Here is a 23,409-nt window from a genome sequence, read left to right as displayed (position 1 = left end):
CTGTGTGATGGCATGTGTATTTGACCTGCCAATCACTGGCCAATGTGTGATGCCACTGCTAGGCAGCATGCAGCAAATGTGTTCATCTTCCATCTTGGTGTCATCAATGTGTGCCATCTGCCTCCCCATCACACGCAGTGACGGTGCATGCATGGGAGTGTTTTAGTCATGTGGGACATGTGTCAATCAAGTACTGTTTCTGTAGCCTCTCAGCCCTAATTGTGTGCCATAGTGCTAATGCCTGTTCCCATTTGTTTTCTTTTATGTCTTTGCAGGGGAAGACGCACTTGATACTGCTGGGGTTGTGGAGATGGTGCAGACCCAGGAGGGGTCTGAGGGCCGACCGACCACCAGTGAGGGACGTGGTGTGGTGGTGGGTGAGAACCCACAACTGCTGCAGGTCGTGCTCTCAAGGGGTGTCTCTGGCTGCACCTCCCCCGAGCTGTACTCAGGTGTCGATTCGGATGATGAGACCTACGTGCCGTCGCAGGTGAGTGTTCCTGGGAGGGATTCTTTTCTGTCCGACCCACCTGCACCAGGGTTAGAACCCTCAATTGGGATGTCAGTGTTGGCAGGTACGCCTTTGGTGGTTACGGATGCAGGGTCACACTCCGCGACATCTGATCCTGTTCCTGGGCCAGCAGATCAGAGGGGGAATGCAGTCCTGCAGCCTCAGGCAGTGCCGGCACAGCAAGGCGCAGTTCGCCTTGCCCCAGACAGGTGTGGTGCCCGCCGACGTGGTGGCCGTACGCCACCTGGCAATACCGCATGGGAGCAATCCATTTACGGTATGGCAACCCAACAGGCAGCATCATCAGAGATGATGGCTCAGGCCAGGGATAGGGTGGCCACTTCCATTGTCCCCCCCGAAAGGCTGATGGAGCGACTTCAGCAGGCAACCGACTCCATCTGCCAGTCACACAGGGAGGACCTGTTGGCGTCCGACAGGGACAGGCGGGCGGCACTTGCGACTCGGCAGGAAGCCATCTCCATAGAGTCCCAGGGCCACAGAGAAGCCCTGAGGCTGGAACTCATCACCTCAGGACGACTCTTGTTGAGCTTGAGGCTTCAACAAACCGAAGGATAGAACAGCATCTGGAGCGTCTCACCCGTACGCTCTCAGCTGAGATGCAGGCAACTAGGGCGGAGGTCCGGGCATCCCGTGAGTTGTTGCATGGGGACCTCCGCACACTTATCCTCCAGAATGAGACCTACCACACCCGCATGCTTGCAGCCATGGAGGAACAGACTGGGGCTTTGCGTGGGCTGCCTCCCATAGTGCCACCCCCTCATGATGCAGCTGCAGAGGGTGAGGATAGCGACAGCAGTGATACTCCCACAATAGGGTAGCCGTGTAGGCCATGAGCCCATGGAGGTGTTTATTTTTCGCAAGATCCACACAGGTGGGTTTTGGTGTGCACCCTGTCCTCGGACCTCCTGGGTGGCCTCCCCCATCCCCCTGGGCCCATTAATGGCCATTTTTTTTTTTTGGACAGTGTGTTGCCTTGTGTGGCTCCCGTGGGCATACGCTGCATTGTGGCTGGGCACATGCAGGCTTGTCATGGATTTGGTTCAGATGCTTGGGTTTTTGTCACACACACCCCTCCTGCTTCCCGTTTCCATGGGCTTGCAAAGGGTGTGCCCAAGTGACATTGACGTACATGGTGACATTGGACTCCCATGAGCTGTGTGGGCAGTCTGTAGTCAATACTGTGTATACATTCATAGTGCATATTGTTGTTGTATTGTACACTGCGTGGTGTATTGATATGTGCCTCTGCATCCATCTCATCCTCCATATTTGCAGGTCCATTCCTCATGTCTTCACAATGCGGTCCACCTTGGAACTGGAGTCCATGTTGTAAGCAGTGCACCTACACTCTTGCGTTGCGCTAACACTGTATACTTGGAAGTGTTCGGAGGGCTGTCATCATCAGGTGGTGAGGCTAGCTAATTTTTAAGTCTGTAATGTCATGTTTAAGGTAGGTTGGAGGTTGTGTAGGTGATTGGTATTCTTGGTAAGTATTTGGTAATGTGGGTTGTAGGTCCTGCATTACTGTGAGCATTTCATGTGTGGACATGTTTCCATTAGGGACACTGTAGCTGCTGACACTTGGGGCATGTTGTGGGGATTAATTTCTTTCCTCTCACATTGCATGACATGCCATGGTGTGTTGTGTGGCTGTGCCGGGGAGGGGATGGGTGACATGGCACTGTTTTCATGTAGTATTTTGCAAGTGGGTATTCATTTCTGCAGCATGGAAGTGTCTTTTCATGACACTGCATTGGTGGTGTTTGTGTAGGTAGGGATGCACACATTGTGACACTTCCACATGAACAATCTCAGGCTGCTATGGTTCTGACAGTTGACAGTCCCTTTGTTCGTCTTAATTGTCAGGTCGAGTCATCATTGCTTATCAGATGGTATGTGCCAGGCCTGTGTGCACTCCAGTGGGGTGTGATTTCTATGTGAAGTAATTAGCCACCAGCTGCGTACGGGCTGCCTCACCCCGTGCCCTCTCCCCTCCCATGCGCAGCGGCCGTGCATGTGGTTGGGGATGTGGGGGCACCACCATGTCCACAGCCAGGCCCCGGCGTGTTGCAACATTGTGCAGGACACATGCTGCCACTATGATCCTGCACACTACTGGGGGCGCATATAACAGCTGTCCGCCAGAACGGTGAAGGGAGCGAAAGCGTGACTTGAGCACTCCGAATGGGCGCTCCACTATGCCCCGGGTTGCAATATGGGCTGTGTTGTATCTTACCTCTGGAGGTGTGATGGGGTTCCGAACTGGCGTCATCATGTGGGTGCTCAGAGGGTAGGCACTGTCCCCTGGTGAGGAGGTGATGGGTATCATTAGTGGGGTAGTGACATAACTCTGCATCTGACATGCATGCATGTGCACTGGCATTCATACTCACCAAGCAGCCATGTATCGCCATGCCGCCCAGCTTCTAGGTCCCGGCTTATGGTACACATTCGGTAAATGAAGCTGTCGTGGGTGGACCCTGGATAGTTGGCATATACTGAGGTGATGATTCCCTTAGCATTACATACTACCTGCACGTTGATGGAATGCCAGTGCTTGCGGTTCCTATAGATGTGCTCAGATGCCCTGGGGGGACGTAGTGCCACATGGGTGCAGTCAATGGCACCTAGCACTTTTGGGAATTGTGCCACACCGCAGAAATCGAGGGTGGCAGCCTGCCTTTCTGCAGGTGTCCTGGGCAGGTATATGTGCCTACGGACGGATGGGCGTGCAGTGATGATGTTCAAGACCTGGTGTAGGCAGCGTGACTGCGTGGCTTGTGACACCCCACCCACTATGGCACTTGTCCGCTGAAATGATCCTGTGGCCAAGAAGTGCAGTACATTGAGGACCTTCTCCAGGGGGCTGAGTGCTTGGGAGCACAGGGTGGGTGATGTGAGGTCATCCTCCCACTCACTGACCAGGTCCAGTATTATGTGTAGGGGAAACCTGTACCTCCCATACACCTGGTCATCAGGCATCCCAAAAAGGCTGGTTCTGGGAGTGAAAATTCGGCCCCTCACTATCCTCCTCCTCCTCCTTTGGTAACCCACGGCCACTGTTGCTAGGAATGGTATATTCATCCTGGCGTATGAGCTTGTTTGTTGTTTGCGCGCACTTTTATGCTGCGCGGGTCGACGTACGCCTGCTTCATGCTGGCGTATGTGTCTCAGGATTGGACCATTTATTTTTCGGCACGTCGTAGGCGAACGTGTGAATCTTCCCGCCCACCCCAGGAATACATGTAGCACGCTCTCACAGGCACAGTCGCGGGTAAATATTCCCGGCCACCCCTGGAATACATGTACCCCACTCTCACAGGCCCAATCGCGTGTGGAAGTTCCCGCGCACCCCGAAGTACACGTACCCAGGCCAATCGCGTGTGGGACTTCCCGCGCACCCCGAAGTACACGTACCCAGGTTAATCGCGTGTGGAACTTCCCACACACCCCGAGGTACACGTACCCAGGCCAATCGCGTGTGGGACTTCCCGCGCACCCCGAAGTACACGTACCCAGGCTAATCGCGTGTGGAACTTCCCGCGCACCCCGAGGTACACGTACCCAGGCCAATCGCGTGTGGAACTTCCCGCGCACCCCAAAGTACATGTACCCAGGCAAATCGCACGGCTGGGGGGTGGGGGTGCAGGGGGACATGAGTGGGGGCCTGGTGGAGGCTGCCCCTGCACTGCTGGGGGGTGTGGTTGGTGGGAGACATGAGTGGGGGCCTGGTGGAGGCTGCCCCTGGTGGCTGGGGGGTGGGGGTGATGGGAGACATGAGTGGGGGCCTGGTGGAGGCTGCCCCTGCACTGCTGGGGGGTGGGGGTGGTGGGAGACATGTGTTGGTGATCAGTAGTGCAAGGTGACATGTGGGTTGGCTGGTGGGCATGGCCATGGTGGATGGGTTGCCTGTGGGACATGAGCAGGGGTGCAGGGTAGTACCCTGTGGTGTGGGCTGCCTGCAGGGGCCGTGGAGGGTGTAGAGGGAACACCTGGGGGGACCCACATGGCCAAATCACATGTAGCATTCCCCGGCACTACCGAAATACACGTACCCTGCAGAAATTGCGTGTGAATCTTCCGCGCACCTCGGAATACACGTTCCCAGGCCAATCGCGTGTGGAACTTCCCGCGCACCCCGTAGTACACGTACCCAGGCCAATCGCGTGTGGAAATTCCCATGCACCCCCACCTACCCAGGCCAATCGCGTGTGGAACTTCCCGCGCACCCCGTAGTACACGTACCCAGGCTAATCGCGTGTGGAACTTCCCGCACACCCCAAAGTACACGTACCGAGGCTAATCGCGTGTGGAACTTCCCGCGCACCCAGGAACACGCGCACACGCTATTTTTCACACCGCGGGTGTCCGTGTTTGTCGGTGCCCCTTTGCACCTCATTTGTCCTAGAGGGCCACTGTATGGGCCATTCATCATGGCTGTATATGGGTGCTTTTTGTTAGCGCACATTTTGGCGCACATTTTTTTCAGTCGCAGGGGCGCTACCGCCTGCTTTCTTGTGGCGTACTTGTTTGGCCCTGTGCGCATTTTTGACCGTGCGCTGGTTTGCCCTCTTCGATTCCATGAATACGGGTTGTAGGCGAGCGTGTGGGCGTTCCGCGCACTTGCCTCCTGTACTTCCCCCGTGACGCCCATATTTTCACGCGTTGTTCCCCATTCCGAGTGTTATGCCCCGTGTTCCGCCTACTTTTGTGATGTGCGCCGCGCTATGTGCGATTTCGCAGTGGCCGTGGCGCACGCTGTTGGATGACCTGTGTGCCGGCGTGCGCGGCGCACATTTTTAGCGCACATCCAATGTTTTTCTTGCGCACGGACTTCCATGAATCGCTGTGCGCTGGTTTTCCTGCGATTTTCGCACTTGCACTGCGATTTTTGCACTTTTCCTGCGATTCGCACGTTTTGGCACCTCTGCGCATGAATTTTCGGCACACATTAATTCCATGAATCGACCCCTTAGTCTTAAACTTCCTAATGGGCACTCCATTCGAACCACTTCACTCTTGTTCGCTGAGATTTCTCACGCTTAAAACTGTCCTATTGGTAGCACTAACATCTGCTAGGAGGGTGAGCGAGCTACAAGCTCTCTCCTGTAAACCCCCACATACAGTTTTCCACAAGGACAAAGTTGTCCTACAGGTGAAGCCTACTTTCCTCCCAAAGGTGGTTTCTGAATTTCATATTACTCAGAAAATTACCTTACCTTCGTTCTACCCTCCGCCCCATCCGGGGAAAGAGGAGGAAAGGCTACATAGGCTGACCCAAGGCGAGCTCTCAGCTTTTATATCAGCAGAATGGCTAGGATCAGGCAAGCAGACCAACTGTTTGTAGGATACTCAGGTCACAAGTTGGGACTACCCATAACAAAACAAACCATCTCCAGGTGGATTATTTTGGCCATTCTGGAATGTTACAAACTGGCAGGGAAAGAGCCACCCCAAAAGCTCAGGGCTCATTCAACCAGGGGTATCACAGCCTCTTCGGCTCTCCAAAGAGCGGTACCGGTCCGTGATATATGTGCGGCTGCCACATGGTCGTCCGCACATACATTCACAAAATTTTACAATCTGGATTCCTCCACTACTCAAGAGACCAGATTTGGCAAGGCCGTATTACATTCGGTCCATCCCTAAAGGGATGCATAACATTCTCACTCCCACCTCCAATTACATGCCACTGCTATGGGAGTCTATCAAAGATAAGGAATACGTCGGAGGACACAAACCCTTCGAAGAACAAGTTACTTCTTACCTTGTAACGTTCTTTCGGCGGGATGTTCCTCCGACGTATTCCTTATCGCCGTTCCCATCCATACCCGCAGTGATACTTCCCTTGTGGTCGCAGCTTACGCTCCTTCAAGGTCAATAACCAATTCAGGCATGACTTTTCTTATGCTACAAAACGTAACTGAGCAACGGACGCAGCGCGTGGCTATTTATGGGCATGGTGACGTTGGCGCCGATACGGTGGCCGTCGAGGGACATCGACTCGGCGGACGTCGACGCGCAGCGCTCTCTACAGAAAAAATTTCTGAGGCCAGCAAGCTGGAAACGTATTATCAAAGATAAGGAATACGTCGGAGGAACATCCCGTCGAAAGAACGTTACAAGGTAAGAAGTAACTTGTTCTTTCTTCCTCAAATGGGGTTCCTGATGGTAGATATGTTTGTGATGGAAAATAACCACCTGTGTCCGGCTTATACATCTCAGGTCAATGGGACTCCATTCCATAGGGGACATTTTCAAACTGGATTGGTCAAGAAAGTCCCTTTATGTATTTATGCTCTTCCCTCTTCTTCATCCAACCATGTGCTCTTTCATCAGGGCACACAACAGCATTCTCACTCTGGTAGCACCTTATTGGCCTCACTGGATAGATGTGGTTCTCTGACCTACTTCTTCTATCAAAGGGAGGGTTTCAGTTTCTCCCCAAGTCTCTGGCCCTCCTAGTCCAGCAAGGGGGTGCAGTACTTTATGCTTGCCATCCATTGCAGAACTTGACCGTTTGGTTCCTGAGATACCAGCTTATGCCAACTTGGGGGATCTCCTACAAAATTACTTCATCTCTCCAATATCGCCTTTTTAATGTGCATGTAAGTTGTATTGATGGTTGGTTCGGTGGCCTAGTAATCAGTTTGCAGTGTGCATATGACCGGTTAAGAGCGGGGAATGCACTGACCCCACCTCTCTTAATGCCATTTGGTATTTCTGGTTACTCTTTCTAAATTAGTAAAGATAGTCGGGGTCCACATTTTGTAGCACTGATGAGGGCACAGTGGACTTCAACTGTATCAGTGCCCCGTGGTGATTCTCCTGAGCTGTGGTTTGACAGTACTCCTGCAGCTAAATGGCCTGTTGGACAGCCTGGCAGTTGCCTGGGATTGTTGACTTTGAAGCAGTAGCATCTGTTGTAGATGGTGTTGGTCATCGGGCAAGGTGCGGTCATGGATCCCACAGCCTCCACTACTCGTGGGACTCATGACTCTTTATATTCAAAGGGATGCTATTGAACTCTCTCCATATTGGACCCATGTGACAGGGATCTCAGTGCCGGCTTTCCTCTCCGGTTCTTGTCAGAGCTGGTATGGATTATATCTTCCTGTCACGTTGTTGTTGCTTGTTTGTCTGAAATGCAAATAATCACTCGAGATGGGGACTTTGCTCTTGAAGTATTTCCCTTTGGCATTCCCTGTGTACTTGGGGGGAGAAGGGTCGGTGGGAACTTCTACTTGCAAGGGACTGGTTATCCATTCAATGGCCCTGCCCCTCCCATTGATCCGGTGGTCCCATCTTAGTTCTCAGTGATCATTAGCATGGACAGCCGAGAGCTTTGGTGGCGTGCGTGTATCTTTCTTGTTTACATGAGGTAGGCCACAGTGCAGGCCTGCTATGAGCGCCATGCTGCTTGATTTGGCTGGTCGCCTTTGCAGAGCAGGGGCACTAGGAGGCCTGTTACATGTCTCATTCTCGTCGCTACAGCATTTTCCTAGGGCTCTTGGCACATTCCTCAGTGGTCCAGGTGTTCAGATTTCTCCCACCATGGAGCCCCGCCCTCTACAGACCGAGAATTTGGCATCCCCATCTGGGACAAAGTGCCTTCTTACTTTTCGAGTTCTGCGTCCTATGATCCTGGCCTGGGGCAATTGAGGGCTTTTTGATCGACTCACTGCAACTATGGATAGGCCCTGACAGTGTCATGTGGTGATAGTCAAATAAATACAATATAAAATATGCACTTAAACGGCCAGCTTTGTTAACAGGTCTATAATGTTGTGCACTGACCTGTATGTGAACTTGACATGCATTTTATGTCAAAAGTTTACCATCACCACACAATCCTTGTTTCCCAACATGAAATTTGTGTCCGGACCAAATTAGAATGTGGTGCGATATATGGTTATGCTTGCTAAAGTCTCCTTTTGGGAATTAAATGCTTTCAGCAGTGCATAATCTTTGTATAATAGTCCTAACCTGGCAGTCATGCGATAAAGCCCCAACTGTCTTCTTAACTTAGATTATGTTTTGGTCTCTGTGTTTTACATTACACCATTTACTTATAGAGCAAGATTGCGGACACAAATATTGGGTAAATGCACTAAGCACCATTTCTGCTGCTTGTGTACTACAGAATGGTGCAAAACTGTATTGCCTCATGCACATTACCTAATGTTTTGCCTGTTGTTTTCAGTAGGTGATTGGATATAAAGGAAATGGGGATTGCTTATAATGTACCTAGAACCCTAATACATGGCATCTTGAGTAAAGGCGAGGCAAAGCAGTTAGTAACAGTGCCAGTGCTTCAGTGAAAAATTTGCCGTTAAGGTCCAGAGCTACCGGCAGATTTGTAAGGAGGGCCATAACCTTTTTTCATGCCATGGGAACAATCCAGGAGTTCTTTTCACTGATGCAAATGTTACATAATCTGGTCCTATTGTTGATGGGAAATGTGTGGGATGGGAGAAAAGAAGCTATTGCAAAAAACAAACATGTCATGCCAACTAGCATGTTTGTTTTGTGGTAACACTGTTTATGTTTGCAGCCTGCCATGTCCGAGACTAGAAAGCGTGTCATCAATGATGCCTTCTGTAAAATGGATAAGACCGGGGATGGCGTTGTGACAATTGATGATCTTAGGGGAACATACAATCCAAAGAGTCACCAGAAGTACCAAAATGGAGAGTGGAATCAAGATCAGGTTTTTAAGAATTTTCTGGACAACTTTGATTCACCAGACAATAAAGATGGAAAGGTAGGAATGCACGTTCTCCTGGAAGTTATTTTATGTTTATATCATCAAAATCATAAATGTAGTTCTTGTGAGTAGAGCTAATTTACTAATCTAAAGCTCATTTCTCAAAACCCTCATCCATCCCATACTCGCAAACAGTCCCTCAAGAAGCCAAATCTCTATAATGTTATGTAAGGAATAAAATTACTTTCATTGCAACGCATTAGTCCTAGAACATTTTCCTGATACTTTGTTGAATTGAGTGTTATGTAATACATTTGTATCAACACGAGGTAACTGTGCCGTGGAACTGGGAGTTGGGTTGTGGAGCTGTTGTAGATAAAATATATCTATGAATGATCTTGTGAAATAATACTGGTGAATGTATCTTACTTCATTTGGCATCAGTTTGTTGAGAACCGACAAAATAGACTGCCCTCGGAGCAATCAATTGAAATGGTGATTTAATGATATGGGTACTTGTCACTCGACACTCTGCGTATATGCCTAAGGCCACCTCTATTCAGTCTTTCTTTTTTTTCTATTGATGTTGCATTTTTAAACAAAATCCTTGTCCTTGCAACTGCTTCAGGGTTGAGCTTCTTTGGGAAGCTCCATCTACACAGCTCCTCGGGTATGTGCACAATAGTCAGTTCAGTGGCTTTGTGTTTTCAGTCCAATTTTGCAGTTTTCTTCTCTTTGTATATGAAGGCTTGCAATAGTTAGCTGCTGACAACTTACATTATATTTCCTGAAAAAATAGTTAACTGAACCACAAAGAATTATTTATCTGAGACCGAACAATGTAAAAATACACATGTGCATTTAAAAAAAATAATTCGAACACATTAAACTCTTTAGTAAGTGTTAATAGTAAAGAATGGCTACTGTTAGCAGGGAAAACTAAACGATCCATTAGTTTGTAACATGCATATTATTGTGGAAAATGAACATTTAAAAATGACAAGAAAAATCCTACAGTCAATGGTATCGCGATAATCGGGTCCACCATTGTGGGAGAACAGTATAGTGTCACTGAATGCATTTTTAAAGAAAAAGGCAATACATGCATGGGTTAAAGAATAAGGTTAAAGAGAAATTATAAGCATGAAATGATATCAACAAAAAATAGCATGTGAAATGGAGAGACAGAAAACACAGAAAATTGATCAAGATAAATTACTAAGTAATCAAAAATCGTTTCCACTAATGTGGTTGCTCTTTATGTTGGTTACTTCAAGGTAAATACAAGTACTGCCCAGAAATACCATCCTGCACCCGTGAGTAATACACTTGGAACACGCCTGGTGCGATAATTCTTGGAAAGCTTTAGCCAATCCAATCGGGGTAATTATATGCACAATGGTTAATGGTTGAAAGTTTAAATGTGAATTCTTGTTGTAATTTGGCATGGCTATGTGGAAATTACTAATGGAGACATGCGTGAGATGTGAATAAAGGCTCTACATAAGTTCATGCATTAGGTTGTAGACGGGTTACCCGTTGTACAATATTTCATCCATTTCACGAATTCTACGCCTCCAATATGATGTTTCTATCTGGGATAAATATTGTGTTATGTACTAGAAAACATGACGTATATGTTTTGGTGTACTTCTAGGAACTATAGAGAGGTGCAATAGATATTGGTAAACCAACCTTCTTTTTGAAATTGCACAGTAGTAGATCATTCAGCTTTGTGTTGAGTATTGGTTGGCCATTTGGCTAGTGCTCTGTGTGCATTTTCACGGATCAGTTCTGTATCCTGAGTGAGGTGAAACGCCATATTAACATTGTTAGGCAGAATCCTGTGCAGTTCCCTTAGGGAGCACTACAGAAGATTAAGACTACAGGTATATGCAAGAAATCCCCTTTGGTATCAGTCCGTACCACAAAGATTTAGGTGGTAGCTGTGGCTAAGCAGTCAGACTTATCTCAAGAGGGAGATGAGCAGTATTCAGGGTTTACACATTAGGGCCTCAGTACTATGGAACAAGGAAACACTGACCAAAGCTTTGTATCAAAAAGAATATATATATTTATTTTACACACTCTGATGTTCACACACAAATCACTATTACTAAAGCAAGTTAAATCAGTCCAGAAAAGTATACACCACTCCCTATTTAAATTGTAGACAAGTTTGAGAAAGAGTGAAAACTGAGCAAAACGGCACAGTGAAAACCAAGCACAAATGGCACTCTAACAATTTCTCAAAGGGGAGGGAAAGGACATGTTATACAGGTTTAGACTCTTTAACACACCAGCAACACTTCGCAAGTAGATTGTGAACAAGTTAGGCAAGGCAGTACTTTAGCATAAGCAATACTGAGGTGAAAACCGAGCAAAATGGCACTTCACAAGTTTAAAAAGGGGAAGGAAAAAGGTGGTTATAAGAGTTAGGTGCACCAACACATTTCTAGGTGAGAAGCAATCTAGAGAAGGCAGTTGTAACATATTTAGCGAGAGTCAATAGGCCTGTGCCAGTGTAAATGGTACAAGGCAATGTGCCCAGGATCAAACTGTTCTAGTAGCTGCAGTCAAGGCTTTGTTTAACGATTCGAAAAGGCGGTTGCAGAAGATGAAAGACAATGTTAGATGATAGGGGCGGCCAACTCAGTAGGTAAGTAAAGGATTGAAAACACCTTTAGCGATACCCAACGAAACGGGAGGCCTGGCGGAACAATGTACCTTTAAAGTAGAAGAGGCTCCTGCGGTGGCGGTAGTTCCTGGCAGTTCCTGCAGTTCGGAAGATCCAGCAGAGGAAGAGAGGCTCTCGTCGTGGAGCAAGGTTCGAGTTACTGCACTGCCCAGGGATGAAACCAGCAGTGGTGCTGCCAAAACGAATAAAAGGTACGCTCCTTTAAAACGCGGCACTGGTGGACGGGTGCCTTGCTATCCGGTCTCCGAGTGCAGGGCACTGGCGATTCGACCAAGGCAGGTCCTGGAAGGCAATTGGCGAACTGGTTGGCCCCACCAGCTCAAGGGAAGAAGACTCTTGCAGAGGAAGAGCTTCTCAAGTCGTTGGAGAAAAGTGGTGGGGATCTGCAGCAGGGCTTCACCAGTGGTTCAGTCATTGCAGATGTCTTCAGCTTCTCTCCTCTTCGGTTTCTTAGTTCCAGTGGCGACGTCTTGTCCTCCAGGCCTCAGGACCCTGCTTTTATGCAACAAGACCCCCCATTCATACAGCCTAGCTGTCACTCACACAGTGGGGTGGCTCTCCTGGCAGGAGAACCCCCCAGCCTATCAGGGCAGAGTGCGACTTGGGTTGCGTAGGCAACCCTGTCCAAGGTGCCTATTCCCCCTCCCACACATCCTGTCTACCCCAGACTCAGTGGCGCTGAGAGGAGGGCTTCTGTGCAGAAGCCCGCCAAAAGGACGAACAAAGGATCCCCGACCTGGGTTAGGATTATAGAGAAAGACATATTATTAAATATTATTAAAGTTCTGGCAATAAAAACCTACCGGAGTAAAGTTAATATTAAAATAAACCGGCGGTATTTTAGAGGCTGTCAGTAAAAGTGGTAGCCTCGAACAATGGGAAAATCCCATAGGGAAATATTCGCAGTCGGATATTTACGGTAGTAACCACTGCCACCAGCCAGAAACTTTTGAGAGAGGGACTGTACGGTACCCCAACCAAAATGAACACTAGGGAAAAACTATTAACCCTTTCCAGTACTTCCATAGTAAGATGGGTTGTACTGGTTTAGTTCATAAGTATTGACTAGTAAAGTCAATGGGGACTTTACATGCTTTGGGAGACAGTAGTCAGTCCCATGGTATGGAGTCTATGTTTGAGGGTCGCTACGACACCCCTGTGGTACGGCACAGAGGGTGCTGTGTACCACACATGTTAAAAAGATGATTCCTATGAGGGTGAGAAAAACCCCATAGACCATAAGCACACAAGATAGCCTAAAACACACACTAGCAATCTGTCTAAGAGTGGGGAAAAAAGGGTCTCACTCTTAGCAGGAGAAAAAAATAAACCCTTCAAATCCTGCAACGCTGCTGGGGGACTCTATAGGTAAGGGAAATTAGCCTTAGAAGAGAATTCTCCCTAACAAACATTGCTATTAGTCTCTGTCATCTGGTCCAGATGCATGCACAGTAGTTTATTCCTAACTATGTTTCTTCTGTGTTACATAGCAATAATTCCCCCTTCACTGAAAGTGGGCAGAAAGCTGTCCTCCATCCAGACCGCTATTCGGTTTGACGCAAAAGATATTCGTGCTTTCTTATATTCAAGGTTGTTAACTGCGCAACACTTAATTGTGAAGATAGACAGACAACTTTCTATTGCGAGGGTGCTGCTGAGATCTAAAAAGCGAGCTCCATTTTATAGCAATGCTCTTTAATGTGCATAGCGTGCTGCTGCAGTGAATCAGTCGGTGCTGTTACTTGTATAAAGTCCTTTGAAATGAAATATTAATGATTAAAGTTAAACTGTTCAATCGATTTGGATTGGTCTATTATTGAAAGTTTGAATAAATCTTAATCACAATGTTAAATACAAAGGCTATCAGTCAGGTATCCCCAAAAATAATTCTGTTGTGTACTATCATGTGCAGGGGACGGGAGTTCCTAAACTCTTTAGGAACAACCACTTTTTGTCCTCCATTTTCCCAACCTAGTTGCCAAGGTTGAGTCTTTTCTCCCCCGCACCTCAAATTCGCTCTAATTCTATAAAGGTTACTCTAAAATACCCTAATACTCTTTTGTTAAATCATAGGTGTGCCCCGTGTGTTTTTTGCTCGTGTACTATCATGAATCATATTGCATGTTCTAGCTGTGATGCGGAGAGAAGAGCAAAGGTTGTGAACCTTACATCCTTTGAAGTGATAATATGCATATTTTGTAAACATCATATTAGGAGTTGGGATTAGATTGTGGTTAATAATGGCAGGCAAATAACCGCTAGATCTAAGTCTATAGATGGGGGACGGGGGGAACAATATCAGGAGGTGCAAGATGGTAATTCTATCACAGGATAGATGAAAGCAAAGTACCAATTACTATAATCTCAAAGTGTCACTTGTGGAAAAAATAACTATGTTCATTATGAACCAGTCACAACGAGGAGCCAGTGAATAGTGCTCATTCTGATTAAGACTATCATACATGCGTATTTCATTGTATGCTAGACTGAAGTCAAAGTTAAACTCTGAAACGTTAATTGTCAGGTTTCAATTAAATAAAGATATTCAGTTCACTGTCTTGGTTTAGGCCATCTTTGATTGCTCCGAGTTCAAAAATGAATCTGGCCTCTTTTCTTCTCATTCTTGCTTCTCTGTCTTCCAGTTTTGGTCCATTATGGTGTTCTGAGTACCAGTGTGATGCAAACGGATACTGTAAATTCCCTTTTGATTGCATACAGGTGTTTCCGGATCCTCAAGGAAAGTTCCCGATTTAAAATATGTTGCAGACACATAGGGCCTCATCACGAGTTTGGCGGTAATCCGGCAGTTTTCCCGTCGAGCGGTATTAACGCCAACCCCCCCACCAGATAGTCTGCCAGATCACGAGTTTGCGTGCACGCGCAGAGGGACATGGCGATGTAAAAATGGCCCAAGAACCCATAAATCCAGAGCACCGTGCACTTCCGCCATCCCGCGCTAATAGCGTGCACCATATGCGCGCGCTATTAGCGTGCAGGAAATGCGTTACGTCCGGAACAGGAAACAAAGCGGCGCCCTTTTTGGAAATCACAATCCATCGGATATCACAGCCCCTGCAAGCCATCCACCCCTGGGAAGAGTGAAATATGTCACTGGAGTGCACTAGGGGCAAGTCAGCCCTGGACAGGGTCAGGAAACCCGAATTCAGTGAGCAGGAGCTGGCTGTGCTAGTGGAGGAGGCAGAGATCCACCATGATGAATTACAGCAGCGCAAGACAAGCGGGCAGCGTCGTGCACAGATTTGGTGGAACATCAGCCAGAGGGTGTCTGCAGTGGTGCGCGTGCTCCAGGATGGGGAGGACTGTCGCAAGCGCCTCAATGACTTGCGTGTCAGAGTACGCAGCATACTCTCACAGCACAGAGGTGCAAGCAGGGGCACTGGAGGAGGGCCACCACCACCTGAGCTTACACCCTGAGAGGAGAAGATGACTGCGCTAATCGACATGGGCACCATAGAGGGAGTTGGTGGAGCGTAGGCTGGCACTGGTATCCAGCCGGCTGCAGGTGAGTCCCACCCCAAATGCATGCATCTGAAAGGACCACACATGCAGACCCTGAGTGAATGAATGTGCATGAAATGTGTGTGAGGCACACACCCATAACTGAGCCTTTGAACCACTGAACCATTGTGCCCCCTAGACTCCCATGTACGTGCACTGCATCAATACAAGGGCCAGGGGACAGACATCCATTGCCATGGCACAGCTAAGTAGAGTGTGAGTGTGCATGAATAAACCCCCAGGACCATGTGCATGGTGCATCCCCATCACGCATGTGATGACACACAAACATTTCCCTGCAGTGTTCCTCCACACTGACACATTCCACCAATCACTACATGTGGATTGAACACAATGCAAGTGCGATGCATAATCGCTACTGCCTACAATCCCACTTGATGCCATGAACTGCATGATACTAATGTAGGCTGCCCTGAACTCAATCCACACCCTATGTACCCCACAGACACACGGTGATCGTCACGGGATGACGATGACGGTGAGGAGGCCACTTCCTCACAGCGCCCGAGGCAGCGTACCTCGACCAGCACCACCAGCCCGCAAAGGGGCCACCCAGAAGCAAACTGACGCCGGACCCATCCCACATCACCACAGCCCAACCAGATGGCTGCAGCACCCGCATGGCCGCAGGGTGTCAGCGCCTACCTCGCCCCAACCCATCATGCAGACTCTCGATGCAGAGGGAGTCACCTGTGGGTCAGAGCCCGATGAGGGACAGACACCTCCATCTGCGCCTCAGGCAGAACTGTTGCTTTTTCCCTAGATGCAGCGACACCGAAGGGATGGCCACACCACAGGGGAGCCCAGGGCCAGTCACACAGGGAGCAGAGACCCCATGTGTGCATGTGCATCGTGTCCGCACGCCAGAGCCTGATGTAGACACACCATCATATGGTACCCCAGAAGACCGGCACTCAGACCACAGCAGCCCCATTCAAGCTGCCAAGATGTCCCTATGCAGCCCTCCCACCCCCCAGCAGCGCACAGCTGCCAGCCCAGTACCCGCCGCACCAGGGGTACCTTTCGTCACGGGAGCAGCTGTGATGGGATGTCTGGACATAATTGAGGCCAAACAGGCAAAAGTGGAGTCCATGGCTAAAGTGCACAGCCGGCACATCAAGGCCATCAGCGGATCCATACGGCATGGCTGCAAGTACATGGCCCGAGACAACGCGCGCACACAGAGAGTGGTGGAGCAATGCACCTCAGCCCTGAATGCACCTCAGCCCTGACAGGTTTTGGCCAAAGGGTAGGAATCAAACAACCTTCTCCGTCAGCATCTGCAGGCAACCGGGTCTGTCCCATCAACCTCCACTACACCCACAGAGGGATCCCTTGAGCCTTCACCTAGGCGCCGTTCATTGCGCTACCTGAGATGCCACACACCAGAGGGGCCAGGACATGGAAAGCACCCGCGACCATCATAGATGGACATGGCATTGTTGTGGGTGCCCTGAGAACATGCACCTACCTGCACTGTTGTGGGGAGTTAACTGGGGAGGGGGGATTGTGTGCTGGGGGTTCACTGAGGGAGGGGGGATTTTGTGCTGGGTGTTCACTGGGGGGAGGGGAGATTGTGTGCTGGGTGTTCACTGGGGGGTTGGGGGATTGTGTGCTGGGTGTTCAATGGGGGGATGTGGGATTGTGTGCTGGGTGTTCACTGGGGGCAGGGGGATTGACATTCTTTAAATAATTAACTTTCAGAATTCATACAAAGCATGGACAGTCATGATTATGATTAAGTGCTTTTTAATGTTCAAGTGATATGTCAAAATGTAGCCATCACCCGTATCAAAAATAATTCTCAATCAAGCACTGTCTGGCCAACCTCCCCTCCCACACCCCATTCCTGTGTACACGTGCAACACCTTCTGGCACATCATCATCTCCACTCCCATCCTCAGGTGGCTGCACATGAGCATCGAGGGGCAGTGGCACATTCCTGCGACAGCAAATGTTGTGCAGCATGGCACATGTAAGTACAGTTTTGCCAACTTTTTCAGGTGCATACATCAATGCCCCTCCCGTATGGTCTAAGCACCGGAAGCGTGCCTTCAGCAGTCCAAATGCCCTCTCCACGCAGATGCGTGTACGTCCATGGGCAATGTTGTATGCCTGCTCAGCTGCAGTGTGTGGATGACGCACAGGGGTCATGAGCCATGTGTACTGGGGATATCCAGAATCACCTGCAGGGGAGAGAATGCAGGTATGAGGACAAGGTAGGTTCAGTGGGTGTACAAGGCTCAGTTATCAGTGACATTGGCAGCAGGATCAAGTTTGTGTTGAAGAGGTCATGCTATCCCATTGCAATGTTGGCAGCCACCCTTTGCCTTCCGGGACATGCATGGTGTGAGGTTGCCATGCAGCTGTGTATCTATGTTTATGTGAGTTGTTATGTGCATTACACTCATGTATTACATGTGGGCTAGTTGTCATTTAGTCACTTAGATCCTCCTGCATTGGATCTTTCATGGATTCACATGCTTAGAATATTCCCCGTCGTCAGACTGGGAACCCTCGGTACATTTATAAAGCTGTTTTTCCCTAGGAAAACTTTGACACTTTTGTGTCCTACCCATGTCGTTCCTGAGGCTGTCCACGCATGCCCCAATAGGACGTGGCCGTATAAATGCCCCGCCCCCGCGGCTCCCTTCAGATTTCAACCGTCTTCCAAAGCAGTGGGATCACCTCGCATCAGCTATTGTTTTGTCAAGGTTGTTCGTTGTATTTTTTCCTAATGTCTGGAAAAGCTCTGTTCCGCCCGTGCGCTACGTGCGGGCTAAAGAAAGTGTATGCGGGGATGAACACATGGACTGCATATATTGTCTACACCCTCACCACTCGGCAGACAAGTGCAACATATGTAAGGGCTTCTCCCAAAAGACTCTTAAAGACCGGAGTCGGCGGTTAGTGGCCTGGTTGAGCGATGGAGCGGGTGCGTACCCTCCTTCGGAGGTAGGCTCCACGCGCAGCATGGCCTCGGCATCAAAATCCTCAGAGACACCCCGCCATTTGGCATCGGCCGAACCCCCGGTGAAGAAACCACGCCCAGCAGAGAAAAGGTCGTCGGGAAGCCATTCCGCAAGGGAGTCTTCGCTGAAGAAAACCTCATCATCACCATCGTCTAAGAAGGAGAGAAAGGAGAAGTCGAAATCCTCCTCCTCAGGTGATCACCATAGATCAGCCTCAAGTAGAGAGTCTGAGAAGCACAGGTCAAGTTCAGAAAGGCGGGAACGCCTCAAGGAACTGCACAGGCACCACCGTCGTTGACGGCGGGGAGATCGTCGACTCCCTCACTACCAATGACGCAGTTGGTTTCGTCGATTGTTATAACACAGGTAGTGGCTACGACGACGGCTGACCCAATCTTAGTCTCGTTGACGGATATCCCGCAGGAAGCCTGGCCACCGGAGGTATTCGACCCCGTCTTACCGGTGTCCTCTGTTCAAGAGGAGTGTGAGAGGATAGCTGGGCCTGCACAGCTCGGGTTACAAGGGGTTAGCAAGTTAACTCTTTGCAGTGGAACTAATATTCCAGTTACAACCCCTCTTCTTAACCCGCAGTCTCTTCTATCACTAGAAGTTCTATCCACATTGCAGACCTTGTTAAAGAAATTGGACGAAAGATTACCTCAGGTGGCAACTCTGACCAAATTGACTGTCGATGAACCTGGCCCTTCCCGTCAGCCAACTCCGACGATGTCGACGGCTGTACCGACGCGTGAGGACCTCGCAGGTGCACGCCAGGAGGAAGGGGAACTGTCAGACTCAGAAGGAGGGTCCTTATCGGATGTTTCGTTGTCCCCCTCTAGGGATCCAACCTGGGAGTCGGAGGCAGAATTCGAGTCCCCAAGGAGCCCAGCTCAACCGTCCCCCCCGGACGACATTGGGTCGTTTCATGCTATGATGAGCAAAGCATGTACCGAGTTCGGATTAGCTCAGGAGGAAGAGAAAAAAGACTGTTTTCTATTCGACCACATGGGGAAGAGAAGGAGGTCGGTTTTCTCGGTGCCCATCCTGGATCATGTGTGGCAGGAGGGTTTACAGACGATGCATCATCCTTTCTCGGAGCCCGCAATTAAAGGTAGGCTGGAGAAGAAATTTAAGGCTCCAGAATCCACCCCCAAGTGTCTATCCTCCCAACCAGCCCCAGACTTGGTAGTGTCAGCGGCGGCGGCGAGAAAAGCTAGGTCCCAGCACAAATGCTCGACCCCCCCTGGAGAACGAGGCAAGAAGACAGGATGCCTTTGGCAAGAAGGTGTTGTCGGTGGGGGCGACAACAGTGAAGGCCGCCAACTCTCTGGCTATAATGGCCAGATATGATAGAGAGGTGTGGCACCACTTGGCACCTATACTAGAGCATCTTCCAGAAGAACATAGGAAAGCGGTTATGTTACTCGTCCGAGAAGGTGAGGAGGCCTCAAATCATTCTACTAACATCGCTGTGGACCTCGCAGAATCAGGATTTAAACAAGTCAACAACGGGTGGTTCTACAGAGGCAAGCGTGGCTAAAATGCATCAACTTTAGACCTGAGGTGCAATGCAAGGTGCTGGATATGCCCTTTGAGGGAGACCTTCTGTTTGGCAAAAAGGTGGATGAGGCCTTAAAGGGCATGAAGGAGGACTCTGACACGGTGCGTTCTTTGGGTGCCCTCCAGAGTGGAAGGAATTTTCGTTCTTTTCGCCCCTTTAGGGGAGCATCAGGGAACTCCCGTTTCTCAGCATCGAGAGACAGGCCTTTCAATAGACTGATGTATTCATCGCAGGGCTACAGACGGGCCTCGCAAGCGGCGAAGCGACGCCGAGTCTACCAGACCTTCAGGAAGAAGACGGCCTACTCGTTGTCGTCGAGAGATAAGCCCAAAGACCAACAATGATGCGCGTCAGAACGTCCTGGGAGGCAGGGTATCGCATTGTGTCGATGAATGGGAGCAAATAACCACAGATCAGTGGGTGCTGGACACCGTAAGGCTTGGACACTCCCTGCAATTCAAGAGCAACCCTCTGCATGTTCCAGGAAAGAGAGCTATGCCATTTACATCTACTTCTATTTACATATTACATCTTACATCTATATTACATATTACATCTACTACTATTTACATTTAGCGTTTTTGGCTCAACCCCACCTGAGCGTGTTGCAACAGGAGGTAGCGCTTATGCTACAAAAAGGGGCTATAGAATTGGTCCCTGCATCACAGAGGGATCAGGGGGTTTATTCCCGATACTTCGTAGTGAAAAATCCAAACGGAAAATGGCATCCCATTCTCGACCTTCGCAACCTCAACAAAACGTTGAAAAGGCAAAAATTCAAGATGCTAACACTCCAGGAAGTGATCCGGTCTATCAAAGGAGGGGACTTTCTGGCGTCTCTGGATCTTCAGAACGCGTACTTCCACATACCAATGCATCGACGACACAGAAAGTTCTTAAGGTTTGGGTAGGACGGACTCACTACCAGTTCACAGTGCTCCCGTTTGGACTAAAATCCTCTCCCAGGACGTTCACGAAATGTTTAGAACCTGTTGCAGCTTGGTTGAGAAAGCCAGGCCATCACGTGTCCCTGTACCTCGACGACTGGTTGGTGAGAGGATCCTCTCCTATGGCAACTCAAGTTTGCAAGCCACCATGCAGCTGCTACGACGGCTGGGATTTGCAGTAAACTTCGAGAAGTCTCTGTTGACTCCATCGAGAAACTTAGTGTTCTTGGGTGCACAGTTCGAAACCCAGTCGGGGGTTAGTAAAACCATCCGTCGACAGAATCCACAGACTCAATCGGATGGCAGGTCAGTGGAGGTTCAATACCAAAGTGTCAGTGAGGAAATGCATGTCGATTGTGGGCGCTATGGCGTCTTGCATTCCTCTGGTGAACAACTGCTGCCTGTTCATGAGGCCAATTCAAGATTTCCTGGTGGATCGGTGGACCCAGACCCAAGGTCTCTGGTCGGACAAACTGATAGTCGACGACAAGCTCGTATGAGCTCTTCGATGGTGACAGAGCTTTCAGAACCTATCCAAGGGGGTACCCCTTCAGGAACCAGAATTTCGCGTGACCATAGTGACAGACACGTCCCTGACGGGCTGCGGAGCACATATTGGTACTCTCCAAACCGAAGGTCTGTGGTCTCCCAGGGAATCTCTCCTGCACATCAACGTTCTGGAGTTGAGGGCAGTGCGCTGGGCCCTAAAATCTTTCCTGCAACACATAAAAGGCTCAGTAGTGAGAATATTGGCAGACAACATGACAGCAATGTTTTACATGAGAAAACAAGGAGGCACGCGGTGCGGAACCCTTTCCACCAAGGCTCAGAAGGTATGGCATTGGGCTCTGAAGCACGATATAACCATCGTAGCTCACCATCTCCCTGGAGTAAGGAACAAACAGAAGAACAGCAGAAATATGGACCTGGTACACGAATGGGAGATAGACAGCCTTCAGTTATCGAAGATCTTTGAGAAGTGGGGGCAACCCTCCCTAGATCTCTTTGCAACGAAGGAGAACAAGAAGTGCGAACAGTACGCCAGCAGGTGGCCACAGAAGGGCTCTCTGGGGGAAGCCTTCTCCTTTCCGTGGACGGACAAGTTTCTCTACGCTTTTCCCCCGTTTCCTCTCATACAGAGGACCCTACAATGGATTCGCAGATACAGTTGTCGGGTCATCCTAGTGGCTCCGTATTGGCTGAGGCAAGCGTGGTTTTTTGACCTGCTCCAACTGTCAGTAGAGCAGCTGATAACATTTCGGAAAACCCTGGACCTCCTGTCCCTGGACAAAGGGACCGTGTGGCATCATGACCCGGACAGTCTCAATCTCACAGCTTGGCTCCTGACTTTTCGGAGTTTGGTGCCCTAAGCATTTCGTCGGATTGTCAGAGAATCCTGCAGGCCGCACAAGCTCCTTCCACGAACACATCGTATGCATGCAAGTGGAGAAGATTCTGTGGGTGGTGTCAAAGCCAGCCAGGATTGCACCCCTTGAATGTAACTCCGGAACAACTTCTACCATATCTGTTGCATTTGGCAGAGAGCGGATTGTCTTTTTCGTCGATAAAGGTACACCTGGCGGCCATCTCAAGGTTCACGAGGAAAAGGCAGTCGTCTCCCTTGTTTAGTGATAGGCTGATAAAGCACTTCATGAGGGGTCTGTTCCGTACATTCCCTCCGATTAAGCGCTTTCCACCGACATGGAGTCTCAACTTGGTGTTAGCGGGGCTAATGAAAGCTCCCTTCGAACAGATGGCTTCCTCGTCTATGAAGTTCTTATCGTGGAAGTTCACTTTTCTAATAGCTATCAAGTCAGCTCGACGGCTCTCGGAGATACAAGCGTTGGTCATAAATCCACCGTACTTGAGGTTCTTTAAGGACAAAGTGGTGCTGTCGACTAATCCTCATTTTATTCCGAAAGTGCCTACTGTTTATCATAAACATTCGTCAATTGTTCTACCTACCTTCTTCGCAACTCCTTCGTCAGCTGCGGAAAAAGCCCTCCATACTTTGGACGTGAAGAGAGCTCTGAAATTCTACCTTCATCGGTCCCAGCAATTCAGAACTACGCAGCAACTGTTTGTGGCTTATGGCCCGTCGACGAGAGGAAAGGCAATCTCAAAACAAGGACCAGCTAGATGGGTCTCGTCGACGATTGCTTTTTGTCACTCCAAGGCGGGAAAAACGCTGGAAGGACGTCCGAGGGCTCATTCCACGAGATCAACGTCGTCATCGGCGGCACTGTGGGCAGGGATTCCGCTGACGGACATTTGCCAAGCAGCGTCCTGGTCAGTGCCACACACGTTTACCCGCCATTACTGCCTTGAAAGGCAGCATGCGGACGATGTGCAGATGGGAAGAGCAGTCCTGCGCCATCTGTTTCAGTGAGGTAAGTCCCGTCCAGCGGGAATGACTATATATATGTTTATACGCAAATATATATATATTTGT

General features: G+C 49.4%; 1 protein-coding gene across 3 annotated transcripts in view; it reads left to right on the top strand.

The window, feature by feature from the left end:
- Window positions 1-23,409, top strand: part of CAPS (calcyphosine) — an 830,344-nt gene that overhangs the window by 633,570 nt on the left and 173,365 nt on the right. For 2 of the 3 annotated variants that reach the window (XM_069649586.1, XM_069649587.1), the window contains one exon: window positions 9,087-9,296. In XM_069649586.1, the coding sequence (XP_069505687.1) occupies window positions 9,087-9,296 (210 nt within the window). Of the gene's footprint in view, window positions 1-9,086; window positions 9,297-10,516; window positions 10,623-23,409 lie in introns of all 3 variants that reach the window. The other variant, XM_069649585.1, reaches the window with a different exon arrangement.

The sequence above is a fragment of the Ambystoma mexicanum genome, chromosome 1p, assembly GCF_040938575.1.
Source record: "Ambystoma mexicanum isolate Mex_15411 chromosome 1p, UKY_AmexF1_1, whole genome shotgun sequence".
NCBI lineage: Eukaryota > Metazoa > Chordata > Amphibia > Caudata > Ambystomatidae > Ambystoma > Ambystoma mexicanum.
Note: the sequence above shows the minus strand (reverse complement) of the source record. Positions and strands in the feature narration are given on the sequence as shown.